At 49.1% G+C, this 20,884-nt stretch overlaps 1 protein-coding gene across 1 annotated transcript in view; it reads right to left on the reverse strand.

Annotated features, from left to right (window-relative positions):
- Nucleotides 1-20,299, reverse strand: part of PTGIS (prostaglandin I2 synthase) — a 59,715-nt gene extending 39,416 nt beyond the window's left edge. Inside the window, exons 1-2 of the mRNA XM_029917963.1 lie at nucleotides 20,244-20,299; nucleotides 18,954-18,998 (exon numbers count right to left, since the gene is read on the reverse strand). Of these exons, the coding sequence (XP_029773823.1) occupies nucleotides 18,954-18,998; nucleotides 20,244-20,299 (101 nt within the window). The remainder of the gene's footprint in view (nucleotides 1-18,953; nucleotides 18,999-20,243) is intronic.
- Nucleotides 20,300-20,884: the final 585 nt, after the last annotated feature.

The following is a 20,884-nucleotide window of genomic DNA, read 5'->3' on the forward strand; positions in this document are numbered from 1 at the left end:
CCGCGGGCCTCCTCCCTGCTGCCCAGCCTCCGCGGCCCGGGGGGCGGGGCGCTCTCGGGGAGCCCCTCCCCCAGCTCGGCGGCGCCGGCCCCCACCCCGCGTCCGGAAATGGGGTGGAAGAGTGGGATGCGGCCGAGGGGAGCTGCGGGGTCGAGGTGGGTGGGATTACGTGGGGGAGGGGTGGAAGGGAGGGGCTGGAGGGGTGGGGTGATGGGGCAGGGGGAGAGGATGGGAGGGTGACCCGGGGGCAGAGCGGGGAATGTGGTAGGAGGGGTGGGAGGGGCCCACCTTCTACCTGAGCTGTCTCCACCCCCGCCCAGCCTCCTCCTCCGGGTCCCATCCCCGCCCTGGACCAGGAGTTTTCTGTCCTGTGTCTGGGCGAGGCGGGGTTGGCTGCATCACGCAACTCCGAGTATCCCCTTCAATAACTGTAGTGAAGGGCTTGCAGGAGCTCCTTCGGATTTAGGTCTGAGTCCCACGTCCTCCCTCAACCACTGCTAGAGACCCCCAAGGACTAAAGCACAGACCTGTACCTGGAGCATAGCAGGGGCTCAGGGTCCGGTGGCCATTGTCAAGATTACCTGGTGCTTAGGGGAGCAGCCTCTAGGTCCCAGGGCTCTGCAGGAGACCACCCCTGGGTGCTCGGCGGAGCCCAGGCTCACCCCAGGTTTGCCCCGGGCTCCCCACTTACTCTCCCACTGATCTGCACCCTGGAAACCCTTGTGCAGGAAACTTAAACCCTCTTTGAGGCCAGTTTCTTTTCTGGGAACAGACAAATCAAAATCATGAGAAATTGATGAGAGCTTGTCAGTAAAATGTTGCAAAGTCCTTGCTTGGCACAGGTGAGTGCTGTGAGTCAGCGGGTGGAGGGCTGATTCTAACCCTGTATCTGGGGCAGGTTTCCTCTCATCTTCCCGGTATTCCCCTGGAGAAGCTGTCGCTCCTCCCTGGTCTCCTGTCTTCAGGCCCGTCCCTCTGCAGAAGGACCCTGTTAGAACCCAGGTCAGATCCTGTGACTGGATTTCGCTCAGCACCCTCCATGACTCTGCCTTACTCCTCAGAGCACAGCCCCAAGTCCTTACAAGGTTGTATAAGGACCAGCATTTCTGCCCCCTGCCACCTTTACCTCCCTGACCTCATGCCCCACCCCCCACTCTCTGCCTCCCCCACACTCACCTCTTGTCCTTCCCCAAATGTGCCAAACTCACATCCACCTCAGGGCCTTTGCACTTGATAGTCCCTCTGTCTAAAATAATCTTCTCTCAGAGACTTGTGTAGCTGGTTCCTTCCATCACATTCCCCATCCCTCTGTCTCTGCTCAACTGTCACCTCCTCAAAGAAGCCTTCCCCGACCATCTGGTCTCAAGTGTTCCCACCATCATTTGCTATTGCTTTAGTTTGTTTTTTCCCTGGACTTACTTACATTCCTGCTATCATGTACTTAACATTCCTGCTATCATGTTAGAGATTCCTTTATTTGCCTGTTTAATGTTGGCTGTCAGGGCAGCTGGATGACCTTCATGTGTCCTCTGGATTCAGAATATCAAGAGGCAAAAGACACTTCCTGAATCTCTTGTTTATTTATCTAGCTTATCTGCCTACAAAGCCAACGATCCCAAAAAGGCCACCGAACAGGCATGGAGGGTTTTCTCCAAATTTGGGGAGCATCATGGGGCGGTCCTCTGTCAGTGGGGTTCACAGCCCAGCTTGGCCGATGCTAAACTGTGTAACTGGCCAGTCTGCGCCTCCTCCCTGAGCCGTGGGGCCTCATCAGTGGAGTGGAGTTGCAGAATGACCTAATCCGGGGGACACGCCTTTCAGAGTACTGGACACACAGTGAGCATTAGTGAAAGTTAACTGCCGCCAGCACTTATTCCTGTTTAGCCTCTCACCATATGTGTGATCAGGGCTTGGCCTCAGTTTTCTCATCTGAAAAATGGGAAGAATTGCTCCTTCCTCACAGGTCTGATGTGAGGACTGAATTAAACGATGGCAGAGTGAAATCACCCAGCATGGGGCCTGGTACACAGTAGGTGCTCAATAAATGTTAGTTCTCCCACCCCACATCCCAGGCTCGAGTATAAACCAGCGGCATCCCAATTAAATCACTCCCAAATAGCATGTCTCTCCTCCCTCCACCCCCCACCCCCCACTCCAAGGAGGGAGACCAGCTGCTCCCACACCAATGAGAGAAGGATGCATCGGGGGCCCTGGCCTCTCCTTTGCTAATGGAACCTGATTTTATTCAGGAATCACCCACATGTTTAGGGAGGCGGCTCCGTCTTCTTTCCATTGGCCAGAGCCGGCCAGGACCATCTCCCTTTGCTGGGAACCAACCCCAGAAACACCCATCTGCAGACTTCTCGTTTAAGAATTAATCAAATCTCTGTGTTGCCGAAAACACCAGGCATCAGCTTTTCTCTGACACGCAGCCGAAAACATTTCTAGTTAAGAGGACCGTCCAGTCCTGGCCGTAGTGAGGAGCATGTGAGGTAAGAATGTGTCCAAAGCACCTCTCTCACAGGACTGGCCCACGGGGAGCTTTCAAAAGTGTCGCTTCATCTTATTATTTTCGTTTTTATTACAGTTCAGGCTTTCTAGCTTTATTAAGTTAATAGGGCGTCCTATTTGTAGAGTGTCCTGACTCTGACGTCTTGCAGAACAGGCAAGAAATTCCAGACTTCCCTGACCCATGAGGCCTGATGGGGGGCCCTGCTCGGGGCTCATGTGGCCTCAAGACTGAAGATGAGGGCGAACTTCCCCAAGTTTCTGTCCTGGACGCCCCACAACCCTCTTCCAGGGACCAAGTCTGGTTCATGTCTGCATCCCAAAGACTGTAAACAAATTGTGTTTGGAAAGGAAAATATGTGTGTGGCCTTCCCCATCAGGGAAGGCCAGTTTTAAATGTTCTTGTAATGATGATTCTAACTTCAGTTGGTAATTTGGACCATTCAAAATCCTTTTTCATATTAATTCATCTAATCCCCACAGGACCCTGTAAGATGGGTACTATTAGTATTCCCAGCTTGCAAACAGTGAAACCAAGGCCCAGAGAGACTTATAAGTTACCCAAAGTCACACAGCACTTCCTTTAAAAAATTTTTTTTTTAATGTTACTCATTTTTGAGAGACAAAGACAGAGCTGGGGAGGCGCAGGGGCTGGGGGGAGGGCACAGAATCTGAAGCAGGCTTCAGGCTCTAAGCTTTCAGCACAGAGCCTGATGCAGGGCTCGAACCCATGAACTGTGAGATCATGACCTGAGCTGAAGTCAGACATTTAATTGACTGAACCACCCAGGTGCCCCCACACAGCACTTCTTTTGATAGGCTACAGCGTGGGGCTTTAATGCCTTCTTGGGACAGACTCATTTCTCCACGTGGTAGGAACACAGCCTGGACTTTCCTACCTCTACACCTTTATTCACGCTGTTTCCCTGCCTGGAAGCCCTCTCTCTTCCTTTCAATTTATCCAAATCTGTGATGGGAAGGGATGTGAGCTTTGGTCCTCTGAGAGAGCCAAGGTGGGATGAAATATCCAAGAGATTTACTGGGGAAAGCGAGAAGGGAGACAAAGAGGCTGGGAGGCAGGAAGACAGGGGGGAAAATTGGGTGGCTGCAGACTGCAGTGTCATTCCAAGAAAGTTCAATAAGGCTGACCAAAAGTCCTTGTGCTTCCAGAGGAGCCCTGGGCGTCCTGGGAATGTCCCCTCAGGATCCCTGCCTCCTTCGGTGATTAACTGGGAGCAGCCCCTGGGAAGTGTGGTCTTTGGCTCAGCTGTTAGGATGAATCCATGGTACACCCATCAGTCAGGCTCCACACCGGAGACGTGCGAGGTGATTTTCACGGCTGCTGGGGTGAGGAAGTACATCCGCATCTCAAACAACTACAACACCTTTTAAGCTGATCAGACACACTTGCATAGGTGTGAATCATACTACTGCACGAATGCATTCTTCCACTCGGAGACACTGGGGCAGGTTGAGAGGTGGAGGGAAACGAGACACCAAAGCTGCAAAGTTTCTACTGTTCTCACGCTGCTAAAGAAAAGGTAGCCAACTCGAGGCTCCAAGCAAGTATGGTCAACGGATGACCACTGAATGCAGGGTGGGGATGGAGGGCGGACAGTGGCAACCCCACAGCACTGGCCCATCCCTTCAGCCAACTGTGGCCGTGGAGAACAATGTGCCCAGTGTGGCCGGGTCTTTGGGTTCAAGAGAAGCCAGAAATGACAGCTTACATTATTTTAAAACACCGTGTACGTCAGTAACGCACCTGCCGCCTGATTTCGGCCCCGGAGTTTGGCTGTGCCAGAGGCCAGGGGCGAAGCCCTTTGGGGCGTGCAAAATAGATCTGGAGCCGAGATTTTGAACCAAAGGGTCCTGTAGTGTTAACGAAGAAGAATGGAGTGTTAGAGGGGAGCCTGAGAGAGAGGAGGTGAAGGTCAGGCTGACATGAGGACAGGTCGGCAGCCAATACGGAAAAATCTGCCAAGAGAAATTCCTCCGTGGTCAAACCACCATCGCAATTGGAGATACGTAACACTGAGTATCTGTTTGCTGTGTGGGGCTAAGGAGCAGCCACACTTATACACACACTCACACACACTCACACGTCACCCCAGGTTGCCCCGGAATGTTCCGGAACAGTCTGCGACAACACACAGGGTGACCAACTCATCCCGCTTTATCTAGACTTTCTTTCCCGGTTTTCGTGGCAAAAGTGCCACATCCCAGGAAGTCCCTCAGTCCTGGACAACCAGGTCACAGCGTCGACACACATCAACACAGAGCCGTGCGTGCATGGGGGAGGCTGGCAGAGAATGGTTCCGAGCTGTGGCAGCCGTCTCAGACCCGAGGAGAGACACCGGCGAGTCACACACATCATCAGCCACCCTGATCGGACCACGGTGTCCAGCTCTTACACTTGCTGTATTGGAATCAGACACTCACACCTTCTCCCAAACCCCACAGTGTCTCCCGCTGTGGGCAGAGAATGTCTCCTGACCAGTGATGGTGGCCTCGGGCATGTGACGTGCTTTCACCAGTTGAAGGTGAAGGAGGGAGGGTGCACCAGTTCTGAGTACAGATTTCAAGAAAGTTCCGTTGACCTTCTTGGTTTCTGCCATTAGTCATGACATACGGAGCAAAGCTGAACTCAGCCTGAAGCAGGACTTTCCCAGCTCACCGGACTTATGAGTAAGAAAAATGAAGACGTGTTCTTATAAATCACGGAGATGCTGAGGTTTTTGTTACCAGCAAAAACAGACTAAATGTGTACCTTATCTCTGAACTTTTCTGAGTCAGTTTGGTTCGATGTCGCTTCTATGGGACACGGAATAGGCTCCTGTTTGTGCTTGGAACCTTGGTTTTTCTCGTCTCTACAGGGGACAATGACGGGGCCCCCTTCCCAGGGTGGTTGGAAGGACTCCAGAAGAGCACGCATCTAACACATACAGTAAGTGCTTAATAAAAGGGACGAAGTGTAATTCTTTCCGCACTCGCTGAGGATTTACTTAGCAGCACTGCGTTAGCCTCTTGATCAGGAATTTTGGAGGAAGTAGGAAAGAAGGCCAACCTCCCCTATTTGGTCATTTTCGTACAGGAGTAGGAAAAACACGTCTGGATCCGACGCAGAGGGATGGAGAAGGGGACCTGTTTTCTGACGTCCAGGCCTTGCTGCTGACTGTTTCCATGAGGGGGCACATCCGCGGGCCAGGAGATCGGAGGTTCTCTAATGCACAAGGTTTCAGCTGCAGTGAGGCTGTCTCCACGATCCTCCCCCGGGCGAGCCCCGACTATGCAGGGAATGTAGCTGGCACAGTGCCCGGAGGCCGGGGGCAGCCACCCGGAGACGAACAGGGCTGAGCTGAGCGGGCGGCTTCCCCAGGCTCCTTCTCAGGGGTCTCGTCCTGCCGCACAGGCTCTCTGCCAGAGGGGTGGGGGCTGGGCGCTGGCGGCAGGGGGCTCCAGCAAGCCCCCCCTCCTGTGACTTCTCCGGGACACAGGTACAGGCAGCGGCCATGGCTCCCAACCAGCTGCCTTGGCACTTTGGAGTGGAAAAAATGATGCCACCAGACCTCAGGCTCCGCGACTCCTCGCATCCAGCCTGTCACTCGGGTCGAGGGGAAAACACGCCCGTGTGGATCCGATGCCTGGGCAGACTCCCAACGCCGGCCACCCGGCCCGCCTGACCACCTCTATCTTCTCCTGGGGAAAAACGGGGAGGCACTCAGACCTGTTTGGTTATGTCTCAAAGGAGATGGTCATGGAGAAGGGCACTTGTGTGGAAGAGCACGGGGTGTTATATGGAAACCAACTTGGTAATAAACTGTTTAATTAATAAAGAAGAAAGAAAATTAAAAAAGAGAGAGAGAGAGAGAGAGAGAGAACCCAGCAAGATAACGGGGGCGGGAACCATGGCTGCAAACGGCAGGAGTTTCCCCTTCTTGAAATTGTACCAAAGCATCAAGGAGAGCTAAAAACAAGCCAAAAAAAACAAAAACAAAAACAAAAAACCCAAAAACTCACAACAACAACCACCACCTCACAAACTCTATTTTTAGCACAACCGGGAGAAGGATATAATCCATAAACTGCATGGTGTGCGTGCAGTTTTCCAAGGGCAGCTGTGAAGCCGGGCGGACCACTCAGGATGCTGCGAGTGGGCTCAGTGGTGGCAAATCTCGGAAAGCCGCAGCAAAAATATACTTTCTGGCGATGAGCACTTGCTCTGAGGTAAAAAGCTATCCTGCTTTATAAAAGTGAGCATAGGACCCGCGGTGAGTAGTGTTGGCAGCAGAAGCCCTCTTGGATCCAGTCTGGCTCAGAGAAACAAAATATAACAAAGACTCAGAGAGAAAACGTGCAGGAAGCTGGCCATCTCTGGCGGTGACCGAGAAACTTCAGTTCTTTTTTTTTTTTAATGTTTATTTATTTTTGAGACAGAGAGAGACAGAGTGCGAACAAGGGAGGGGCAGAGAGAGAGGGAGACTCAGAATCCAAAACAGGCTCCAGGCTCTGAGCTGTCAGCCCAAAACCTGATGCGGGGCTCAAACTTATGAACCATGAGATCATGACCTGAGTCAAAGTCGGCCACTTAAGCGACTGAGCCACCCAGGGCGCCCCAAGAACCTTCATTTCTAAAGCCAGGTGACTACCTCCTTCTTCCCCACCCCTATGGGACCGGTAGCAGAGAGGTGCCCCGGGAAAATCAAGCCCTTCCAGTTGCAAGTTTTACAAAATGAATGTTAAAGCTGTGATACAAAGACAGTAATAAAACCCTGTGGAGAAAAGAGCATAAAATCTACCAACAGATGAAAACTGTCAGCCCAGGATGAAAACTGCATCCAAATAATTTTGGCATGAATTAAAAAAAATTGAAATGAGCAATTACTTCTAGGAAGGAAAACAATAAAGCAGGAATAATTGAAGAGCTCAGAAAGGAGACGATCCACAGAAAGTAATGATCATAAACCAGTAGAGCTTGGGAAAGAAAGAGAAGGAGAAAAATCCCAGACAGTGAAACAAACTTGTAAGAAACATGAAGCAGGACAGACCTTCTGGAAAATGCAATGAGGAACAGATGACAGAAATAAGGAGAGGGAGGTGCACCCTGGTGGCTCAGTGGGGTAGGCACCCGACTCTTGATTTAGGTTCAGGTCATGATCTCATGATCATGAGATCGGGTGAACCCCACATCGAGCCCTGCTTTGGGCTTCAAATTCTCTCTTCCTTTCCCTCTGCCCCTCTCCCTGGCCCCTGCGTTCTTTTTCTCTAAAAATAGAATAGAATAGAATAGAATAGAATAGAATAGAATAGAATAGAGAGCCTAAGAAACTAATTTTTAAAAATCTTTAAAAATAAGTAAGTTGGGGCGCCTGGTGGCTCAGTCGGTTAAGCCTCCGGCTTTGGCTCAGGACAGATCTTACGTTCGTGGGTTCGAGCCCACATCAGGCTCTGTGCTGACAACTAGCTCAGAGCCTGGAGCCTGCTTCTGGTTCTGTGTCTCCTTCTCTCTCTGCCTCTCCCTCTCTCATGCTCTGTCTCTCTCTGTCTCAAAAATAAATAAAACATTAAAAAAATAAAAATAAGTAAGTAAATAAATAAAACAGTGGGGAGAAAGGAAGACTGATAAATAGATGCCCAAAGCTGGTCCTTTTGATGATAGCAGAGAGGGGTCATCAATGGTAAAACAGATAAACACTAGTTAATACAATCCAGAAAAAACTGGAGGCAGTGTAAGTATGTATAATAAGAGACGATAAAGGGAGAAGTAGCCACAGAAAAAGAAAATGAAAAGGATCCCAAGGGTCTACTTGGTTTACCTCTCTATAATTAAAATTGAAAATCTTGGGGCACCTGAGTTGCCCCGTCGGTTAAGCATCGACTTCAGCTCAGGTCATGATCTCACGGTTCGTGGGTTCGAGCCCCGCATCGGGTTCTGTGCTGACAGCTCAGAGCCTGGAGCCTGCTTCCGGTTCTGTGTCTCCCTCTCTCTCTGCCCCTCCCCTACTTGTGCTCTGTTTCTCACTGTCTCAATAATAAACATTAAAAAATTTTTTTTAATTAAAAAAAATTGAAAATCTAAATGAAAAGAATTCTCCAGTAAAATATAATTTATCATATTTGGCTTCAGAACAGAGGAAAAAACAGACTGGGTTCCACACACATGTTTTTCTCATGAACACACAGACCGCATGAAGACCTTACAAGAATTCAGATTCCAGTTCTGGGGTTTTGTCCAAGACTCTCAATTCTGTAAAGTTCCCAGCTGTTGCAGCTGCATCAGGATGAGGGTAAATACCACAGGAGAAATAGAGAAAGTTATAGCAGATCTGCATCCCCCCACCAAAGAAAAAAATAAGCCACCCTCAAGGGGAAATCCTAAGAAACTTTTAAAGATTAACCATCCAGGGGCATCTGGGTGGCTCAATTGGTTAAGCATCCAATTTCGGCTCAGGTCATGATCTCAAGGTTCGTGAGTTCAAGCCCTGTGTTGGGCTCTGTGCTGACAGCTCATAGCCTGGAGCCTGCTTTGGATTCTGTGTCTCACACTCTGTCTCTGTCTCTGTCTCTGTGTGTGTGTGTGTGTGTGTCTCTCTCTCTGCCTTTTCCCTACTCACTCTCTGTCTCTCAAAAATAAGTAAATATTGAAAAAATTAAAAAAAAATTTAATGTGTCTTATTTATTTTTGAGAGACAGAGAGAGACAGTGTGAACAGGGGAGTGTCAAAGAGAGAGGGAGATACAGAACCTGAAGCAGGCTCCAGGCTCTGAGCTAGCTGTCAGCACAAAGCCCGATGCGGGGCTCAAACCCACGAACCGTGAGATCATGACCTGAGCTGAAGCTGGATGCTTAACCAACTGAGTCACCCGGGTGCCCCTGAAAAAATTAAAAAAAAAAAAAGAGTAAACCATCCAAAAGTATTTAAGTTATTTCAGAGCATAGACAAAGAAAGAAAACTTTGAAATCATTTTTATGTAGCAAACGTGGGGTTGATACTGAAACCTGCGCAGGCACAAAGAAAGTAACAACTTCACTTTAACTGTCCATACAAAATCCTAAATAACATGTGAGCAAACAGAACCAGAAGCACAATAAACATAATTATAAAAATTATTACATTATAAATATATAAATATCATATACTTTAATATATAAATTATTTAAATGATAAAAAATAAATTACAAAAAGCAGTATATCATGGGGCACCAGGCTGGCTCAGTCAGAGGAGGGCGTGCCTCTTGATCTCGGGGTTCTGAGTTCAAGCCCCACTCTGGGTGTACAGACTACTTAACAATAAAGTCTAAAAAGAAGAAAAGAATACACTGTGACCAAGTGGTTTTTAATCTAGGAATGCAAAGCTTCAGTATTCGGAAATCTGTTAATGTAATTTATGATATTATGATTCTTTTTAGTCGCTAAAAAGACGTGAGAAAATTCAACATCCATTCTTGATGAAAACACATACACATGTAATACTGAGTAAACTAGGAAATAGATATGTGCCTCTTTTTTTTTTTTTTTTTTTTTTTAAAGAGAGAAGGAGACACAGAACTAGAAGCAGGCTCCAGGCTCTGAGCTGGCTGTCAGCACAGAGCCTGACGCGGGGCTCGAACCCACGAACGTGAGATCTGACCTGAGCCGAAGTCGGAGGCTTAACCAACTGAGCCACCCAGGCGCCCCGATATGTGCCTCTTTAACAATAAAATACATCTGAGTACATCATGCTTGTTGGAGAAAACCTAGAGGCATGTCCACCAAAGGACCAGACAAAAACATGTCTATTTTCACTGCTATAGTTTAACACAGAAGTGGATATTTAAGATAAAACTAGTTAGTGCCAAGTTAAATGGCAAAAGGGATAGAAAGGCATAAAAATTGAATGGGCGAAGGTAAAACTGCCAGTATCACGTGTATGTAACCATCCCACGTGCAGGGAACCCAGGATACCAAGGTAGCACGCATCGACCCGTAGCCTTCCTATACTCGAACAACCAGCAAGTGGAAGATATAGTGAAAGAAAAATTCCCACTTACAATAACAAAATCAAGATCAAATAAGAACCTAGGAATAAATTTAACAAAAGATGGGTAAGACCTACATGAAAAAAACTTGAAATCACTATTGAAGGACACACAAAAAAACCCTTGAATAAATGTACTTATTATACATTTCAAATACTTGAACAAAGGTATACCATGATTTGGGTGGGAAGTTTCGTCATTAAAGCCGTGTCCATTTTCCTTAAATTACATTGTAACTTCAATATTATCACAATAAAAGTACCAGAAGAGGGGCACCTGGGTGGCTCAGTCAGTTAAGCATCCGACTTCAGCTCAGGTCATGATCTCAGGGTTCATGAGTTCAAGCCCCACATCTCGCTCTGTGCTGACAGCTCAGAGCCTGGAGCCTGCTTCAGATTCTGTGCGGGTGTGTGTGTGTGTGTGTGTGTGTGTGTGTGTCTGCTCCTCTCCTACTCACACTCTACCTCTGTCTCTCTCTCTCTCTCTCTCAAAAATAAACAAAACTTTAAAAAAAAAAAGTACCAGAAGCTTCTCAAGCAGACAAGCTAATTTAAAAATTAATAATACAAAAAAAAAAAGAATAAAGACAAGCAAAAATATCCAAGAGGTCTCTGGCAGAGGAGCAGTGAGGGAGAGGAGCTCTGCCGGATATTAGACCATATTATAAATTCTCAATAATGAAGACGTTGTGGTCCTGGTAAATGGCAACAGACAGATTAAAGGAACAAAACCAGAAATAGATCCAAATCTGCTTAGGAATTTAGTATATGACAAAGTTAACGCGGCAGGTTGCATTTTCTAAAAACAGCCACAATGATAATTCTTGTCCCACATACTCTTCCAGACCTTGCTCCTCCCTTGAACCTGGGCACGCCTCTGTGACTGATGCCATTTCACCCCAGAGACTTTGTCATAAAGGCAATGCTGACTCTGCGGGCTTTCTCCCTCCATGTGGAGATGCCTGCCTTCAGATCCCAGCCACCGGGCTGTGAGGAAGCCCGGGGCACATGGAGAGGCCTGGGTGGAGACGAATCAGGTCCCCAAATCTTTAATTCCAGCTGAACTCCTAGCCAACAGCCACCACCAACTTGCCTGCCATGTTAGTGAGTCACTGGGAAGTGGCTCCCCCAAGTCCTTGGTGGACCCAGCCCAGATGACGTTATGTAGAGCACAGTCTTCCCTACACATCCCTACTCAAATTGAAGATCCATTAATGAAATTATTTTTTAAGTTACTTTCAAGAGAACTTTTGGGCATCAATAACATCTCAAATCAGTGGTGAGCTATTAACGATGTTGGATAACTGAATAGTTGTCAGGACTAAATTAATGAAAGATGCATGCTTCACACCTACACTAAAATAAAATGCTATTGAATCAAAACATTTAACATACTAGGGTAACACATGAAAGAATATCTTGTTTATAGTGAGAAATAACTTTCTAGCCATAAAAGAAAAAAATCGACATATTTGGCTACACAAAAATAAAAAACTATGTCTGGCCAAAGTTATCATAACAAATTATAAACTGGGAAAAAATATTCACAACAGACAAAAAATATCAATATTATATAACATGTTTTATAATATGTAAAGAGCTCCTAGAAATCAATAAGAATAAGACCAATGCTTTGATCACATATTGTTGGATGACACACCTCCTGAAGGTTTAGCGGTTCTAATTAATGGCCATTTCTTATAACTCAAGATTCTCTGGGTTGGCCTGGTTCAACGGGATGGTTTCTCTGCTGCTCCTGCTTGGGGACTCTCATATGGTTTCAGTGATGTGGCAGCTGGATTACTAGGTTGGGGTGGCCTTTGTATGGTCTCTTTCATCATGTGGTGACCATTACAAGTGTTGTGTAAAAACGAAATAAAACGTGGTACAGTGTATGCTATGAAATAAAAGGAATAGGGGTGCCTAGGTGGCTCAGTTGGTTAAGCATCTGACTTTGGCTCAGGTCATGATCTCGCAGTTCATGAGTTCAAGCCCCGCATCAGGCTCTGTGCTGACAGCTAACTCAGAGCCTAGAGTCTGCGTCAGATTCTGTGTCTCCCTCTCTCTATGACCCTCCCTTGCTCACACTGTCTCACTCTCTCAACAATAAATAAAAACATTTAAAAAAGAAAAAGAAATGAAAGGAATATGTATGATATAATATGAATTCATTTTCTCAAAAAGAAATAGGCAAACCCATGTAGTTATATCTATTTGCTTCCAGACTTGTTGGATAGATGTAAGTCTGGAATAAAAGGCCATATATGTGTCCAGTGGACATCTCTGAGTGAAAGATGAGTATTATTATTATTTTGTTTTTCTCTATTTTTTACTTTTTCTGCCATGAACTAGTTCGGTTAAGGGAATGCAGAAATAATGAAGATTTTTTTTTTAATTGTTTCAGAATTTAAAAAAATTTTTTTCATGTTGATTTATTTTTGAAAAAGAGAGAGAGACAGAGACAGAGACAGAGCATGAGTGGGGGAGGGGCAGAGAGGGAAGGAGACACAGAATCCAAACCAGACTCCAGGCTCTGAGCTCTGAGCTGTCAGCACAGAGCCTGACACGGGGCTCAGGCTCACAAACTGTGAGATCATGACCTGAGCTAAAGTCGGACGCTTAACTGACCGACCCACCCAGGCCCCCCATCATTTGCTTTAAAATTTTTAAAAGTTAACTTTTGTACTTTGTATGTTAAAAACTAATATATATTTTTCAATATTTTGGATGATAAGTATTTCTGGGTTTTTCAACGTTGGGCTCTAAGATGGGCTGGGAACTGAGACAAAGACACACACTCGCAGGCGGAAGTTCGTCAGGGGTCGACTTTCTTTTCCAAACCTTCAGAGAAGATGTCTAATCATAACAAAGTCCTTAGAAATTGTGAGATCTTATAGTTTCCAAACTGGTCCTTGGGGGCTCTGGCTTCTGGAACCTCCAGGAAGGGAGGGAGAGTGGGGGCAGCCAAACAAGGCGGGCAATGACTCTTCAGCCCCACATCCATATGCATCAGTTCATTGGTCTGTTTTACACTCATATAAGATCACATTGAAAAAAAAGTCCACTGCTCTTTTGAAATTTAGAAAGCCTTTGTGGGGGCTGTTCAGCCATGCCTGGGGTCCACAGCTCCAAATTCTGATGCAAGGGCCATCACGTAGCCCAAATGTCCACGATTCTGCTTCCACAGCGGGGCTGCAGTGTAGAAGCTTGAGCTCCAGAGCCAGACTGAGTGGACTCAAAGCCTGGCACTCCCTGTAAAAGCTGCGTGGTCCCGGGCAAGTTTCTTAACCTCTCTGTGCCCCGTTTTCCCCATGTGTCAAATAAGGAACGTCCCAGAACCTATATCATAGAGGGGTTGGGAGGATGAAAGAGTTCGTATCTGGAAGTTTTGGAAGCATTGGATAAACGTAGCCTCTTATCACATACTTATCCCATAGTTAGCATCCTTAGCACAGCCTTCCAACCATCCTCCATTGATAAAAGACACACAGAAGGGGAAGAGAGATCTAGAGCTGGTTCCCTCACTTCCTTGGTGACCAGGAGGATGTCTCAGGTGGCAGGACACTGGGACCATGTGCTTTCTCTACCTGAAGGGAGTCTGCCTGGAAAACGAAACCAACTCACAGGGAAATCGAGCCAAGAGATGGAGAAAACCTGATTTCTTTAGGCGTAATCTGGTCCTCCGGATCCAGCCATTCCCCAGGATGCCCCCTACTTGGGGACCCATTCGATCCTTCTTTGCTTAAGCCAGGTCCGGTTGGGTTTCTGTCACTTGTGACGACTGCATGAAACAGCAGATGAAAATATATTTTCCATATCTGGTGCTCAAGACAGGGGCACATAAGTAGCCCAAGGTCACACAGCAAGAAAGGAGTAAACCCGGGAATCAAATTCTGATTCCAGGGTCCAAGTTACTAAGATCTATGTGCCGATGCCTCAGTAACGCCTCATGTCTGGTGGCAGTTGACACTTTACGCGCGCGTGTATGGTGTGGTCCTCACACCCACTGTAGAAGCAACAGCGGTCCCCTGGCATCAGGCCGAGTTCCTGGGTGCTAGGCAGCAGAAGCCAACCCTGGATAATTTCAGCAAAAAAAGAGGAGAAAAGAGGGTTATGGAAGGAGAAGTTGACCAGCTGGGACTTGGAAAGGACAGTAACAGGTCAGCTCCAGGGACACCGGCAGTAGGAACCAGGACCGTGGGGAGCAGGAACCAAAGGGCCAGGTCTTCAGGGCACCCACTGCTCCCCATCTTAGCACTAATTCCTGACTTGATGGACAGCCATAAGGCAGGAGGAGTAGATCCGGAAGGAGGACCCGGAAGCGGAGTGGGAAGCCGGATGTTGGGCAGGGATGGCCGTGCTCCCACTTTACTGATGAGGAAAGGGAAGCCCCCAGACATGGGAATCAGCAAGGCCCCAGCGCCCTGGGATGGTGGAGTCTGGGCTCCGAGGAGAGACCCTTTGCTCTCTTTCCCCTCAGGGCTCCAGGCTGTCAGCGGGATAAGGCGGCTTTGTACTTCTGGCCGGAATGAATGGCTGGCTTCTGGGGATGTGTGCCTGACCCAGACGAGGCTTCCTGGGCGCAGGAAACCACCCCAGACTGCCCTGTGTTCCGGGGGCTGGGCCTCCTCGGCTCTCTCCTCCTGCAGCGATCAGCCTTGCCCCTGGGCTCAGCCTTGCCCCTGGGCTCTAGCCCTGTGCTTTGTAAGAGAAGGGGGGGGGGGTGCGGAGAGGAAGGCTTCTTTTTCCAAGATGGAAAGTACTGCAGGGATCAAACAAAATCTGTCCAGGTTGGAGGCAGCCTCGGGACAGCCTGCGTGGGAAGTCCTGGAACGCCCCTTCGGGCCCACAGAGACTGAGGCCCTCCTCCCAGGGCTCGCACTCCTAGCGTTGCACTAATGGAAAGTTCCTTACTTCGAATTTGGAGATGCAAAGAGAATAGCCTTTTATATTTCCTTACGGGTCATCTAGTGCGATGATTGGGAGGGAGGGATATTATGGAGCCAGAGGACCCGGCTTTAAATCCCGGCTCTGCCACTTAGTGTGTGACCTCAGGCAAGTCACTTAACCTCTCTGGGCCTCAGTTGCCTTTGGGGGACACATGTAACCAGCATCTGGCATGGATCTGCTTGGATCCCTGGCCTGATCTTGTCACGAGCCTTCACGTGGGAAGAAATACAAAGCCTTAAGCCAGGACAATAATTTAAACTGTGTAATCAGGTCAGGCGGGCTTTACCTGGGTGGTTCAGGGACAAGTGTTCCCGAGTGCCACGTAGTGAGCGTCCCCTCTGCACTAAGCAGGTGCAGGTGCATGAGGTCCTCAAATCCCTCCGACACCACCCCTGTCTCCGTCTCCCCGGTGCCTTCTCGGCTGTGTGTCTGTCTCACTCCCTTTTACGATGATGGGTGTGGAGGCATTTAGAGGCCAGCTGGACGATCCAAGTTCATCTCGCCTCACAACCCTTCACTCGGTCATGTCTGCAAGGACCACCATGTACGGTGACACTCACGGTTCCAGGGATTGTGACGTGGTATCTTGGAGCCCTCTATGTACCCCGCTCCACTAGCTGTGTGACCTTGGGCAAGTGTCTTAACCTCACCGTGCCTCAGTTTCCTTACTGTGGGCTATCACGAGGGTTAAATAAAATAATCTCATAAAGCACTTGAAAGGGTGACCAGCACAGAGCAACAGCTTTGTTTGTGTTAGCTTTTAATCTGCTCAAGAGTCTTTGGCTCCGGCTAAAATTCCCACAAGGACGGTGCCCTTGTCTGTCCTGTTCACCGCCGTCTTCCCAGCAGCTGCCACGGGGGCTTGCACGTAGTAGGTGCTCAGTAAATATTTCGTGCACGCGTGCCACTGGCTGGCTGTGCGACTTTAGGGAAATTGGTCTTCCTCTCTGGGCCTCGGTTTCCTCCGTCCTCCGTGAAGAGCTGCTGGTGGAAATAGTACAGTTCTCTGTCTGGAAGGGTGTGTCCAGGGTTGGAAGGCTTCGGGACCAGGGGCCAGCCACAGCTGCTTTCTCTCTGAGTCACCAGATTTTTAGACTTAAGACCAAATGTCTAAATATGAGCAAGTAGATTGGAGATAAGGTGGGGAAACACTGATGTGGCCAAAGCAGGCTCAATCAAGGCGCTGCAGCTTGACTTTCTGCAGCCTGTGTGCAACGTCATGAACACATAGCATCTGCCAGGAAAACGGGCCACTGACCCACAACCAAGGGGGGCGGCCCAGATGCCCGGCTCCAGTGGTGAGAGCCCGTGCTGGCCGTCTTTGCTCCCATGGCCAGTATTTGGTCAAATCCTTGTGGCTCAGGTGGAGAAACGGGGGGCTCAAAAGAGTGAAGCCACGTCCAAAGTTACACTGTGTGACCGCTGCCAGATGAGGCAAAGACCCAGAGGTCCTAACTCCCAGCCCAGCACCTGCAGGAACCACTCAGGCAAAGGGCAGGGCTGCAGCCTGTGCAAGTGCCCATGGGTGACAGGCAGCACAGAAACTCAAAACCTAGGGTGAATGAGAAAAAGAGGGACCAAGGCTTTAGACTCAATTCTGAGGGAAAACAGACTCACTGGTGGTTTTAAGAAGAGGAATAGGATCTGAGGGTCTTTTGCCAAGTGTGGCGCACAGACCACCGGCATCAGAATCCCCTCCGGTGGGGGCCGAGAGGAGATTGTCGGGGTGCAGGGCCCTGGGTCCTGTTGGGGCCCAGTAGGCAAAAAAACCCTCAAACAATATTTGACCTCCTGGGCTGCACATGTGGCTTCTGTTCATCCTATGATCTTCTCATTGCTTTGCAAAGAGGCATATACTTTTAGGCTTTGAATCAACTTGGGTCAGTCAGTGACCTTCCCTTACTTTATTTTCTGGCTCTTTGTCTGCTGTTGCGAGTGAACACAATCCTCGGCCAAAGATTTGCTTGTTAATGGATGAGCATCTTACCCTTGAATAACTGATGAAGGGCCTTAAGGAATGTGAATCTCCTCATAGAATTCTTCAGGCTTATCTTATGCCTAAAACCAGACTATTATTAGGGAATGCCTCTCTTGTAATGACTTGATTGTACTTACTACAGTCCTGATAAGAATGACTTTTTCTGGAACATGTCTTTACTTCAAGGACCTTGAACTATGTAATCATTGGAGAAAAAATGTAACCACCCATGATATATAAGACAGTGACTATCTCATTAAAAATGTGGTATGACCACCATCCACCTTGTCTGTCTTGTCTGTCTTCTTTCCTATAGATATTGTGCCAACACCAACCCCCTACTCGGGACCTTTCGACTGGGGTGCGTGTGCTGGTCCCCCCGCAGGGTCCACACTAGATGGGTCCTCTATTTCGACAGGCCAGTCCCCTCCCTGAGGTGCCGCTGAAGCCCACCCACTGTGCTTCTCTGAGTGCAGAGATCCTGGGTACCGTTCCCGGGAAGAGATCGGGACTTGGCCACACGTGGTCTCAAATCCCAGCGCTCCCACTTACTTGTTATGTGACCCTGGGCCAGTGACCACACTGAGCATCAGTGTGTCCACCTCTAAAATGGAGACAATCTTAGAATTTGCCCCCCAGATCTTCCAAGAATTAAGTAACATAATACACATAAAGTGCTCTGCAGAGCTAGAACATTTTTAGCGCTCTAAAACATGGTTATTAGGGACTCGCGGTGGGGGAGGTGTGGGGGAGGTGACAGAGTGGGGCAAGCATGGAGGCAGGAGCCCAGTGAGGAGGCGGCTGTGGGAGTCTGGGCAAGAGGCCTGTGGTTGGAATCTAGAAATGGGAAGGACAGGTACCCGCTGCACTGTGAAAGATGGTCTGAGGCCGGAGAGAAGGCAGGGGTCGGCACAGAGGACAATGACAGTAGCTACACTGGCAGGACTGGGTGTTCAGCGCTTGCCAGACCCTGTATTAGCTGCTAGGCAAACTTGGTCGCCGTAGCAACCCCCCCATGTGGGGCTCACTTTTTACCCACGGGTTTCTCAGCCCCAACACTGCGGACACCTGTGCTGGATAGTTCTCTGCCATGTGGGGGGGGAGGGTACGCTGCGGGGTGTCTAGCAGTGTCCCAGTCCTCTGCCCACCAGCCCCCACAAAAATGTCTCCAGACTTTTCCAAATGTTCCCCAGGGGGGCAAAATCACCCTCAGTTGAGAACCATTGGCATTAATGACCTCATTTTAGGAAACGAGAGGTTTGGAGGCCGTCCAGCCAAGTAAGAAGCGGCAGGTTTCAAACTCCACATCAGATCCCCGGATGTTAACCTCCGCTGTGAGCGAGGCAGGAGGGTCTACATGGGAGGGGCTGGGGGCCAGCGGTCTGGTCTGAAGGGGCAGCCTACTAAGGCCAGCCGCATTGCCCTGGATTGTGTGTTTATTGGGGCGGTTTGGGGCGGGATGGCAGCCATTGCAGCGGAGCCAGACTCAACCTCCCCACCGAGCCTCCTCTAGGTGCCACTGCCGGTTGCCCCGGATGGTGGGGCTGAGGGAGAGGGGCGTGGAGGAGAGTCAGGCTGGCACAAGATGGCACCGTTGGAATAGCCGAACCCCACAACCAGGGGCCTCCCCCAAACACTCTCCAAGACCTTTGAGCTAAGTATTTACACCGTGAACTCTGTTTTCCTTCCTGCGTGGACAGATGGAGGCTAAGAGACGGGTCCAGGGGATGTGGGGAGTCAGAATGCAGGGAAACAGGAAAGGTCAAGGCTGGAGGTCAAAGGTCAGGAGAAAGTCATTGGAGACCAGGAATAAATGTCCATACCTAGTCCGTCCCCTCAGCTTGAGATCCAGAGCCTCCCAGAGCCAGGCACGGGGCCAACACAGTCACCTCCCTCAGGGAGGAGAGGAATTCAAATGTGTTTTTGTTTTCTTAAGAAATGTGGACTAAAATGACATGTTTCTTTTTGCCCAGTCTTGATGTTTTTCAGCAAGGGGCGGGGTGCGGGGAGTTGGAGTGAAGGGATAGTTAAGTCAAAAGGTCTTGCCCAGAGAAGAAACCACGGGTTTTGACCCAAAAATACTTTGTTTATGACAGATGGCCGCTATGAAAGGCCTGACTCTGAGCCCTTAAAGGAGACAGACTTACACCAAGGGTCTCTGGGTGATCCGAGCAGTCTGCGCAAGGTCCCAACGGGACAGGCTTGTGGCTCTGCTCCCATCAGATGGGGCCCTCTCCCCGACCACAAGGCCGTGGGCTATCAGTTTTACTGCTGGCATTCAAGCATCTGAAGTGTCACCTCTACCCTCCAGGCTGGGGTGACCCCCAGGGCCTGCAGATCTCAGTGGGCTGACGGTGTGCAGTGTGACCCGTTTCCGTAGGAAATGCCTTTGTGCCAGAAATACGTGCCTCTTAGCTGTCACTGGATTGGTGAACGACACCTCTGGTGTTGTGTACGTGTGTGCACGCGTGCACGGGCATACGGGCACCTGTGCTTGCATCTTCTTTTCCTCCTTCATGATTCCACCGCAGTGAAAGCATCCAAAGGTGTTTGAGAGATGCAGACCAGAGAGAAACAGCGCTTCCATCCACTTTTCCCTCTTGGAGGATAATAATGTTTTCCTAGATGTTTCTAGAGCAAGACTAGTTCTTCATCTTCCATGTGCATCTGGAACACCTGGGTGTCTTATTCAAAAGCAAATTCTGACTCCATAGATCTGGGATGGGGCCTGAGGTTCTGCTTATCCAAGACGCTCCCAGGTCTGGGCATCCCGTTTAGGACAGTCAGGCCTTAGCATGAAGTCATCGCCAGAGGCAATCCTCGTGTCCTCGGCCAAAGCCGCCATGCACGTGCCCGCCTCTAGACCTTAGCCCTGCCCCTCTGCCATCTGGCATGCCCTGCCCTTCTGCTAAGCCTCTCTGTGAGCCCCCTTGCCTTCTCGGACAGGGTACCCTCTCCGGAGGGCGTCTGTTCCACTTACGGACTCAGGGAATGTCCGAGCCAGAAGAATCTTGGAGACAGTCTTATTCATCTCTCTTCAGAGTTCCCTGGTGCTTTTGTGGCCAGAGCCAAAATCCCTGCTCAACCTGGCTGAAGCAAGATAATAATAATAAACTATTATTATTAATAGCAATTATTATTATTATTTATAGCTCACATAAATGAACACCCAAAATATTAAAGCAACATTTGTGATCATCAAAAAACAGCAAACAATCTAATGTCACTCAGGAGGGACCGACCAGGAAAACCACTGGCGCCTTGTACTCTGGAATGCAAGGTCACTGTTAAAAGGGTGGGCAAGTTTGCCTGTGCTGACCTGAAAAATCCCCAACGTTTATTAGTAAGAGATAAGCAAGCACAGCATGACATATGTGACAAAACACACCGAAAAGATCCGTACCCTCGTGTGACCGCCCAGACCGAGGCA

This window comes from Suricata suricatta, chromosome 12 (assembly GCF_006229205.1).
Source record: "Suricata suricatta isolate VVHF042 chromosome 12, meerkat_22Aug2017_6uvM2_HiC, whole genome shotgun sequence".
Lineage (NCBI taxonomy): Eukaryota > Metazoa > Chordata > Mammalia > Carnivora > Herpestidae > Suricata > Suricata suricatta.